General features: G+C 45.2%; 1 protein-coding gene across 1 annotated transcript; it reads left to right on the top strand.

Annotated features, from left to right (window-relative positions):
• Positions 1 to 1,505: 1,505 nt before the first annotated feature.
• LOC144123594 (uncharacterized) lies at positions 1,506 to 10,218 on the top strand. The gene is made up of 3 exons (XM_077656401.1): positions 1,506 to 1,870; positions 3,294 to 3,532; positions 9,831 to 10,218. The coding sequence occupies exons 1-3, from the start codon at positions 1,556 to 1,558 to the stop codon at positions 10,210 to 10,212; spliced, it is 936 nt and encodes a 311-aa protein (XP_077512527.1). The 5' UTR covers positions 1,506 to 1,555; the 3' UTR covers positions 10,213 to 10,218.
• Positions 10,219 to 10,877: the final 659 nt, after the last annotated feature.

Here is a 10,877-nt window from a genome sequence, read left to right as displayed (position 1 = left end):
ATGCGAATGCACGGCTAAAAGTTATGGTCTAATAGGTAGCTGTGCCCACCCAGTTTCTTAGTGTCTCTTGGGCTGTTATCACTTGAGCCCCTTCTACACAGCTGACATAACTGTGGTGATTTGTATATCTCTTTGTCAAATTGCAGAAATAGCAGCATGAAAGGCGCCTCACGTTCCTGGCGCCCTACTCCTTGATGGCACAGCTGATTCTCTTCTTGACGTTTTTTTGAGAGAACAGTGACCGGCTGACATCGGAGGACACAGTTTAATACCTACATAAATACGAAGTGCTGTTTTTTTTTTCTTTCCTTTGTCGATGAGTGTTTTCACTGAACGAAGGAGTAAGCATAGCAGACACTCTCCAGTATGTGCCGGTCTATAACGACAAGTTACCACAATATTTATTTGAAATAAAATTGTTACCATATTTTATACCGGTGTTGGATTGTGTGCGCATATTGAACAGCTAGCCTTTCACCTATATAGAGTATATGTTTGCATAGCAAGACGAAACATGAACATTAAGTCGTAAGTATGCAGGGTGTGTTATGTTATGAATATTTATTTCTTCACGTTCATGCCATGGAACACGTTTTTTTCTTCAATTCAAGGATGAGGTCTAAGACCCATTTCCCAAGCATTTCGCTAGCTGAGCAGCTGAGCAGCAGGCAGAAAAGAGATTGTACCCATTACATTACCGGTGGGTACCCAGCGGCACTAGAGATCGAAACCCCCGCCCTCATCCTAGGCGGATGCTAAAACTACTTGGCCTCTGCTGCGGTGGTGAGATAAGTAGAGAGAGAGAGGAAAACATTTAATGCATGGAATGGTTGGGTGGGCCCTCATTTCAGGATCCAATTGGCTTTTGCCGCCGCTCTTGCCCGGTTCACCAGCGAAAACTGGTCCTTCGAATGCCCTCACTTGCTGGGGGATTGATTCTTGGTATAGCTGGGTTTTTCTGGCATGCCCATACCATAAAGTATAAGTCAGCCACTTCACCGCAGAAGGCGCAGTGCGGATCGTACGAATTTGGAAACATATGGCTGAATTTGACGGGATTTACATCAGTATTCGATTACAACTTCCTTAGAATGATTACAATTTCCTTGCCCCCTGTTTAGATTTTTGTGCAGTTCAACGTATGTTTTCCTCGTTATTCTCAAATGTTGGATAATAGCGCATGGGCAGCGCCGTAAGTACAGCGGAATTTTCTTAATGGGAGAGCTGTCTCTTCAGCAGCGAGCTTGAGGTCCAGAGGGCCTTGGTAAAGCACGCAACTGAAGCGGCACAACTCAGTGGAGCCCTGGACTGAGGGCCCACTCTTGCTTGAAGACTCAAGTCGCCAGCACCCAAGCAAGACGACCAGGAAGTCTTCATCCCCGCGAACCTCTTGGAAAGAAATAAAAGTTTTCTCTCTCTCTCTCTCTCTCCTCCCTCGACCACCGCCAACATCACAATCAGGTGTGCGCGTGTCACGTGCATAATTATGAGAGAAAGAAGTGAAATCGCGCTGTTCACCACCCAAGCGAAAGCGAAAGCAAGCCGAGGTCCTGCCATGTCCAATGCCCCTAGCTCCACCCGGGTCCAGCAGCCCAATGTCCCTGTGATCCAGGAACAGCCCCTGGCACTTCTGCCGAGAATCATGTTCGGCAGCATGCTGCTCTGCCTGTGCGTCATGTTCGTGGCCACTATGGCCGTGCTGAAGAACTGGCCTTCACGCGAAGAGATCAAGGCCGAGGACAACAACCCGGTGGCCCGGGCTGGTGACGAGGCTGGTGCCGGCGACCCCGCTGCAGCCACGCCAGCAGCCCTAGAGGGAAGCGCACGAAGAAATGGCACCAGGAGCACGGACACGACGCCACCCAGCTTGGTGAGCTTTTTGCTGCGCACCTTGCTTTGTCTTTCCACACTGTCAGAAACCCGTTGATGGACAAAACACGAACGCCCATAGCCGCGATATGCCAGCGAACCACAAACGAGGACACCTCTCTGTAACTATCCGTTATAGTGAAAAAAAAAAATTGTGGACGTGTTGAGAGGTGAGATTTCTCTTTTTCCCTCTAGATGACATGCAGTGGATACGTCGTGTAATGGCAAGTTTTTTTTTTTGTAAGGATGTACCAGAAAGGTAATCAGGCACATAAAGTATGTATGAACCGCTCGAAGTAATCATGTCCGCCAGAAATTACCAACCCTTGACGGCTGGCATCTTCTAGGCCACCTTATTGATGCACCACAAAAACTATTCATTTGATACAAGCAGCGATGCTAGAAAGCTGCTGTCCCAAAGGGCAAAAATAACCGTAGCGTTTTTATTTATGCTGCTTTCGTCATTACAAAAACAAGTGAAAACCCATCCAAGATCCAGTATACGAGTTGTTTCGGGGAAGTCCGCCACTTAATTTTAGAAATAGGCTGTTTGACGAATCGACGTGGCTTCTGCTACGCAATAATACCGGTTTTAATTTATATCAAAAAGAGATGATTAATGTTAAGTACCAAGCTTCTTAACTAAGTTCTATCAATTAACTTTTTAACTTTTACAGTTGGGCGGCTGGATACAATTATAAATGCGCAGCCGGCCCTTAGTAACAGCCACATAAGTTTTTAGAATGTCGAAAACGCGACTAGCCCTGGCGCTGTGGCTTAACAAATTTCTGTGATTTCGTGCCAAAAGACGCGCGCAAATCGAAGACCCCAAGCTCACGTCACTCCTTGGCTCACGTGGTATACGTGACTTTCTCCGTCCCGCCTGCGCTGCGGTGCTCGCCGCTGCTCGCTGCTTCAGCTCACGCCAGAGAGATAAGTCCACGTGGCTCATCCGGCGCGAAGAGATGTGGGAAGGCGGGAGGGGGGGGGGGGGGGGGGCGTTGCATGCTCTGCACTCGGGCTTTCCAAAAGTACGCGTGTTTTGACACGAGACAGCCAAATTTGCTGAGCCATAGCGCCGCGGGTAATCACGTTCTTGGCATTCTAAAAACTTTGGCGGCTTTTACTAACTGCCGGCTACAAATTTCTGGTTGAAAGCAGGCGCCCAACTCTACAAGTTAAAAAGTTATTTATTAGAATTTAGTTAACAAGCTTACCAGCTAACATTATTCACTTTTCTCTTCTCCACCAACACTGTGGTACTATCGAGCCACTTAAGCGGTCTTTATGCCTAAAAAAAACTTTTTAAAAATTCGTACTGGGCTTCCATGAAACACCTGGTATATTGCTCAACGGCTGTTGTCTGGTAACGCATGTCTCTGAAATAACGTGGGCCAAAAGCACACCACCTTTTTCTGATACAGCTATGCGACCGGACCTCGTTCACGTACTGCGCGGGTGGTCCGAGCAGCAGCGCCGAGCGGCACTACTACGACCCGTGGACCGGGTCGTGCGTGTCCACTCTGCACAAAATGCCGGAGGTGGTGTGCAACCGCGGCAGAAACCGGTTCACCTCGCTCGAGCAATGTCGACGCAGCTGCGTGACCAAGCGCCCGCCTTCCAGAATCTGCTCATCGGTGACCTCCTTCGTCGACTGCTCAGAGTGAGAGACACGTTTAGAGAGTTGTGCAGCTTTAGTCAAAACTCCTCTGGCCATTCACGTTACTTCTTCAAGAACCCGTGAAGTTCTAAATACCTGCAAGCGGAGGAAAATCTTCATCCCCACCTTTTAAGACCTTTTGGCCTTTGGTGGTGCCGCAAGCGTTTAGCTAACCATATGAAAAAAAAAAGACCAAATGGCCACAACAATATTTGAACGGAACCGTTCATAGAGCCAGCATCGAAAAAGGCGCATCAAAAATTCCCCCACAACTGCACTACTTTCTTAAGCGGAAGCGCTTTTAAAAGACATCCGAACGTCTTCCACAAAAGGCATGGCACTGCACTTTTCATTCAGCGACATCTTGTCATAATCTACGGACGCTGTTGTGGTCGCTGGGAACAATAATATTTTGTAGCAATATTCCGGATAGTGCTATCATTTGCACTTTTCCCAATGCGTGCTTTTATGCCTCCTCAGTGGTTCACTGGACCAAGAACCTATAGCGGTTACCTGCTCAAGACTAAATTTGTCAAATTTTCCTGACCTTGACTTAGGTCACCTCACTAATGCCACATTGCCTGTGTACACGATGATGCCATTCACCAGACAATCACAGCAGCTTCGTAACACGCTCTTACAATTTCCAGAACGCGTTTTCAATGTGTGTGTAGCAGATTAAAATAATATATTAGGCGATAGCCCTTCATGGCTCATACTCGCTGTGACCATCCGTCCGTTACATCGCCACCTAGGTCACGTGACCTACTCGTGGTGACCGTCCGTCTTTTACAACGCCACCTAGGTCATGTGATCTAGATACACGACCCAGGTCACGTGACCTACTCGCGGTGACCGTCCGTCCGTTACATCGGCACCAGGGTCACGTGACCTAGGTCACGTGGCACCACGCTAGCGCCAGCTGCTCTTCTCCTCTGTCGTGAAATGAATACAAGCGCGGCAAATTCAAAACAGTGCAATTAGTCGCAAACGACTTTCGCCTTCCAGCAGTCAAGAGATATCTAAGTGGCTCCAACGATTTTTTGATTATCAATAAAATTCACTTCCTGAAAAGAGCGGCACTTAGATATTTATTTATTTATTTATTTATTTATTTATTTATTTATTTATTTATTTATTTATTTATTTATTTATACACAGTACCTATAGCGCCCTCATTGGGGCATTATTGTAGGGGGGAAACATCATAAATAAGAACAAACATCTAGTACATAATAAATTAGGCAAATGATGCGGTCTACACAGAAAATACAATAAACCCATGCACACGGAAGCAAAAACAAACAAACAAACAAACAAACAAAATAAAAACTATTGTAGAAAAGCAAACATACCCTAAACACACACATACACACACAAAAAAAAGATGCATTTTAAAATACAGCACTGCTTAAAACATAATACACTCGGACAAGAATTATTGCACTTATATTGACAGGTGGCTTTGCAAATCGGTCAGAAACGATGTAGGAGGAGCGGTAGCGACCCGCGAAGGGAGACAGTTCCAATCATGCACTGTTCGTGGGAAAAAACTATATTTGAAAAGGTTATACGGCAATTGTACTCGCGCACCTTAAGTGGGTGGTCAGTGCGGGCGGAAATGTAGCTGGGTTCACTAATGTATTTCTCTTTTGGAATTCCAGTTTTATTATTAAGCACATTATAAAAGAAAGAGAGTCTCAAATATTTGCGCCTGTTTTCAAGTAATGGCCATCCCAACTTCTCGCGCAAACCAGAAGAACTTTTTTGGAAATTGTAATCGGCGGACACAAACCTAGCAGCCCGTTTCTGGACGCGCTCCAGCACCTCAATATTCAGTTTTGTATGCGGGTCCCAAACCGCGGAAGCATACTCAAGTATCGGACGCACAGTAGACATGTATAATGTCTCCTTCAGCGTAAGGGGAGCGTCCTTAAAGTTACGTCTGAGAAAGTTTAATGTGCGACTGGCTTTAGCAGATATGTAATTTACGTGTGTATTCCATGATAGGTCAGTAGAAAAAAAGACTCCCAAGTACTTATAAGTTGAAACTGCGGATAATGCAGTGCTACCAAGGAAATAGTCTGTTTGGAGGAATTGTTTCTTTTTTGTAAACCGGACCAGATTACATTTGGAGATGTTTAGCGCCATATTCCATTTGTTGCACCAAGAGAATACAGAGTTGAGGTCATGCTGTAGTGAAATTGCATCTGCTTCAGAAGAAATATTGCGGTAGATACAACAGTCATCAGCATAAAGTCTGATTATACTTGAAATATTACTAGTGAGGTCATTTATAAAAATGAGAAATAGAAGCGGGCCCAAAACCGACCTTTGAGGAACACCTGAAGTTGCACCCACACTTTCCGAGCTGACACCGTCGATAACCACGCACTGTCTCCTTTCCGCAAGATACGCCTCAATCCAGGATAAGAGTGAGGTAGGAATATTTAATTCTGAAAGCTTCTGTAACAATAGGTTGTGAGCAACTAAATCGAACGCTTTTCGAAAATCTAAAAATATACAATCTACCTGACCGGCGGAGTTTAAGGAAACAGAAATGTCATGTGTGAATTCCACGAGCTGTGTTTCACATGAGAAGCCGGACCTAAATCCATGTTGTGTCGAACAGAAAAAACTATTGTTTTGTAGATGGCTAATTAACTGAGTATAAATGACATGTTCCAGTGTTTTGCACGACACGCTCGTCAGCGATATGGGCCTATAGTTACATGTTTTAGTTTTATCACCACTCTTATGAATCGGAACGACATTGGCACTTCTCCAGTCAAGGGGCAAAGAAGAATTCTCTAACGATTTCTGAAATAATGCAACGAGATACGGGGCAACTGAAGCTGCACAATTTTTCAAAACGTAATTGGAAATGTTGTCAGGCCCTGGTGCTGATGTAACTTTAATTTTCTGTAATAAAAGCATGATCCCCCGTTCAGAAATTTCTACGTCATTCATTCTGGTCAGGGTGCTGGAAGATTGAAAGTCAGTATGTGTATTAATGGGATCGGAAAACACCGATTGGAAATAAAGATTGAAACTTCTCGCTTTACCTTTTGAATCCCTTCCAAAATCAGTTGCGTCTAGTATATCAGGCGCAGAGACCCTGCTGTTTCTCTTATTTTTAACATATTTCCAGACTGCCTTTGGGTTTGTATTTAGTTGTTGGCCTAGTGTGCTGAAGTATGCCCTTTTCGCTTTACGGATTTCTTTCGATAAGTTCTTAGTTTGCTTTTTCATCTCGGAGTACAAAGTTAGTGCGGGCGTATCACAATATCTGCTAAAGAGCCGTTTCCGCCGGTTGATCATTGCCCGCAACTGTCTATTCATCCAATGCATATCGTCACGACGCTTGGCTGAAATCAAGCGGGATGGGATGAAAGTCTGCGTCAGTGACAAAATTTTAGTTTTAAACAAGTTCCAGAAGGAATCAATATTCAGGGATGGCTGATGTGAAAGAAACTCAGGAAAAAATGCGTCGAGTTCCTGTGATAGCGAAGCATAATCCCCTTTTTCATAAAAAGACACTTTGCGTGGTTGGGTGTGGTGGGTCTTCATAGCATTACAGGATACTTTTGCTAAAACTACATCATGGTCGCTTATGCCTGGCAGCGTTATGACAGACGAGACTAGGCTAGGGTCATTGCAGAAAAACAAGTCTAGCACATTAGCACTGGTAAGGCCAAGTCTGGTAGGGGTTTGAACAAACTGAAATAATGAGTGAGCACCAATTACTTCACGGAAAGCGGTATACAAGAGGGATGCAGTGCGAATTACTGGTTTAAAACAAGACCATTCTACGCTGGGCATATTAAAATCACCGGCAAGGATAATATGTGTTGCGTCTAAGGCTAATAATGTGTTGCTAAGTTCAAAAAATGGCTGTGCGCAGGTTGAACCGGGCGTCCTATAAAAAGAGCCAATTGCCAAAGAAGTACCATCGCCCAGCCGTACCCTGCACCAGACAGCTTCAGAGGAATCGTTGTCTAAGTTAACAGACACGCTACTCAAACTGCTATGAACGAGGATGAACACACCACCACCGCGTACATTGCGATCCTTCCTATACGTGGTATAGGATGGAGGAAATATTTCACCATCACTTATGTTGCTGTCCAGCCATGACTCGGTTCCAATTACCACATGTGCGCTCGTCATTTGTAAGAGTGAGAGGAATTGGTCAGTTTTGTTTTTTAGACTGCGGCAATTAACAACAATACAGACAAGTTCATTTTTAATAGCAGTTTGTGGGCTAGCTAAAAGCCTCGGTGATGGCTATTGGTTTACACAAGTGATATCATCTGTTTCAATGTTGTACATATAGGTTTTGTTGTCCAGGTTTAGCTTATTAAACCGCAGTTTCAACTTTCCGCCGCGTGCCTTAGCAAACAGCATGAGCTTTTTTATTTGTTGCCGTACTTTGGCCGAATAGTCCTCGCTTATCGCCCAGTCAGTATCTTTTAGTTTGGCAGCATTTGAAAGAACACGGTTCTTTTCTTTAAAGGACAAAAATTTAACGATCAGGGGTCTGTGCTTGTCGGGCGCATATCTTCCTAGTCTGTGCGCTCTTCCAATGGCAGCGGCGTCAACGGAAAGTTTTAACTTTTCAGCGCAAAAAGAGATAATTTTAGTCTCAGACTGTTCCCACGATTCGGTTTCTTTGTCATGGATGCCGTAGAATATTAAGTTGTTTCTTCGTGATTGGTTCTCCAGGTCATCATGCGATGACTCGAGGGCCGTGCACGCGACAGCAAGTTTCTGGGAACTTTGAGATAATCTTTCTACTTCAGGCTTTAGCGGGAGCAGCAGTGACACATTATCTTCAACGCTCTCGACTTTTTCTGCGAGTTTTGTTAGTTTTTCTTCGAGATTCTTTTGCTCAAGCCGAATGGAACGTAGTTCGTCCAATATTTCGGTCTGTTGCTGTTGTATCACAGGTATTGTCATGATAGTATCGAACATCTGCTTTTCCTGCTCAGCAGACAGAGGCCCAGGGTTTTGCTCTACGTCTCCCGCAAGCAAAAGCTTTCTTTGAAACAAACCTATGTATCCTGAACAGCTCGCGCACACGTCGTACAGAAGGCGTAAAAACATGCACACAGCAAAGTTGGTATCTGGCGTCGACTTGCAAGAAGAGAGGCTTGGGTACGGGACATTGGGGGCCACGCCGACTTGATCAAGCTGGTTCAGTCATACTAAAAGCGTATTTAGCTGCTGTTCCGATTTGGGTTATAGTGCGAGACAGACATAAGAAAGTCAAGAAACGAGAAGTATACACGCATTTCTCTTTCGCCTCATACCAGCGGGAGATTAGACAGTTCAAAGCTGTAAACTGGGACATCAAAAATAACGTCTCATAGTAAACATGAATCCTGGCTTGAGGTCTGTAGTACTTCACAGCTGGCTAAGGATGCCAAATGGCGCGAAAGTATGAATATCTAACTCAAGCTGCAGATTTAACGCGAACTATTAACCGTGAAAATAGGATAGCAGTTTAAAGCCAAACGCTGACAACGCAAGCAGCAACCAAAGTTGACCACTTAACACGTAGGCTATAATTAACAGCACAGAGAAAAGCTACCAGCTAATTTCGATCACCTGAAGCGGTTTTTTTGTAACAATACTCGCTTCAATGTCTTGGCCCGCTACCACTGGTACTGTACATCGCTAGTGTCTGTAGCGTTCGGGGTGATAGTTTAATTACATGCAATGTCTGTAGCCGAATGTTTCATGCAAGGCGATGAGAAAAAATAACGATATCTGAAAAAGAATTGCAAAAAAATATATTCCTTGATAAATTTTTACCGTGCATTGAAATGGGCAGATAAGTAGAGTTTTTTTTTTGCATTTTGCCTCTCTCTAAATGCGTATTGATTTGAAGCAGTGCGCTAACTTCTAAACATGGCATTGAATGCGAAGATCAAAACGACACGGAACACCGTATTCAGCGACCAGTCCCCAGTTTGAAGCAAGCGCAATCCTACAAAGAAACATGCACAACCAACTTGCTTCCTTTCCAGCATTACTCTATAAACGTGGCCGCTGCAGCCAGATGGAATTTAATCCGAAAACTAATGCACAGCAGCCGGAACGCTACCACATCGGTCGCAGGGCCAGCGTGCCCTTGAGTTAAGCTCCTGACTTAGACACTCGTTCGAATCCTTTGTTCGGTGAGTTCCGTTTCCGACTGCACAGCGCGACAGCCACTAAGCTTTATCCCTACGTGACAGATACGACTCACACGACGCTTATGGTCAGTGTAACGACGGATGTCGCAACTTGCACTCAGGCGTGACATGAAGCACACCTGGTGGTTCTGGGACGGCGACGGCTGCGTCAAGTGGAACTTCCCTGAGGGTCGCTGCCTGGGGACAGCGGGCCGCGAGCTCACGACGGAGTCCGCATGCCGCCAGGCCTGCAAGCCATCGGGGAACCACACTGACAAGCCGGCGGACCCGACGGCGTGCTGGCCCTCGAATTCGGTTCCCTGCGCGCCCAACGTGTTGCGCTACCCGTTCTTCGCTCAACGCAAAGGGACCGGGTTCGAATGCATAGAGGCCAGCGCGCTGACGCTGCGGCGGAAAGTGTGCCTAGGCGGCCTCGCTGCCAACAAATTCGACACGGCCGCAGCCTGTAACGCTGCCTGCAGGGGCAGGGAGAAAAAATATTAATTCTGTTTACGGCTGTGGTTTGTTTTATGTCGTTTGACTGTTTTATTTCTGTGTGTATCTTCCAATCTCCATACAGGACCACAGAAGCAAAATTATGCTCAATAAAACTTTACTGCGTGTTGTAAAGCATGAAGTATATATGGGTGAGCAGTACATAAATGCTAACTCTCAAAGCTAATGGTACGAAATAGCTAACAGTAATAGCTCTGAAAATTTCAGTAGACAAGGTCCAGACAATTTCAAAACGCTTGTGCTCATGTTCACCATCATTGTTTGCCACGCTCCGAGTGGGTGTTAATGGCGGTCGTTACTTTTTCTCCTGGAGATGAGGAGAAAGGCAGCTTTTTCTTTCCTTTTTTTTTTTGTAGTAGCATGCGCGAACTAAAGACATGGCGCTATATTTACCACGTGTTTTCAAAGTAGTAATAGTACAAAAGATCTAAACCAGAACGAAGAATAGATGGTAGCACCCAGTTAAAAACGTCACCTTCTGCCGCCTGGGGCAGCAGTTGTCTCTGTCAAAAATATCAATCATAACCATTGTAAAACCACTTGAGTGTACTGCTGATGATGATGGATTTTTAGGGCTCAAGGGCATCTGTGGCCAAAGAGCACCATGGCACAAGGTATTTTTCTCTGATCAAGGTGGTGTCGAAGACTCATTT

This window comes from Amblyomma americanum, chromosome 3 (genome assembly GCF_052857255.1).
Source record: "Amblyomma americanum isolate KBUSLIRL-KWMA chromosome 3, ASM5285725v1, whole genome shotgun sequence".
NCBI lineage: Eukaryota > Metazoa > Arthropoda > Arachnida > Ixodida > Ixodidae > Amblyomma > Amblyomma americanum.
This window is presented reverse-complemented; position numbering and strand designations above follow the sequence as displayed.

Excerpts from the sequence above, each read along its gene's own strand:
- LOC144123594 (XM_077656401.1), top strand. The coding sequence starts at position 1,556 with ATGTCCAATGCCCCTAGCTCCACCCGGGTCCAGCAGCCCAATGTCCCT. Across the intron at positions 1,871-3,293 it reads ACACGACGCCACCCAGCTTG|CTATGCGACCGGACCTCGTT; the intron begins GTGAGCTTTTTG and ends TTTCTGATACAG. Across the intron at positions 3,533-9,830 it reads TCCTTCGTCGACTGCTCAGA|GCGTGACATGAAGCACACCT; the intron begins GTGAGAGACACG and ends ACTTGCACTCAG.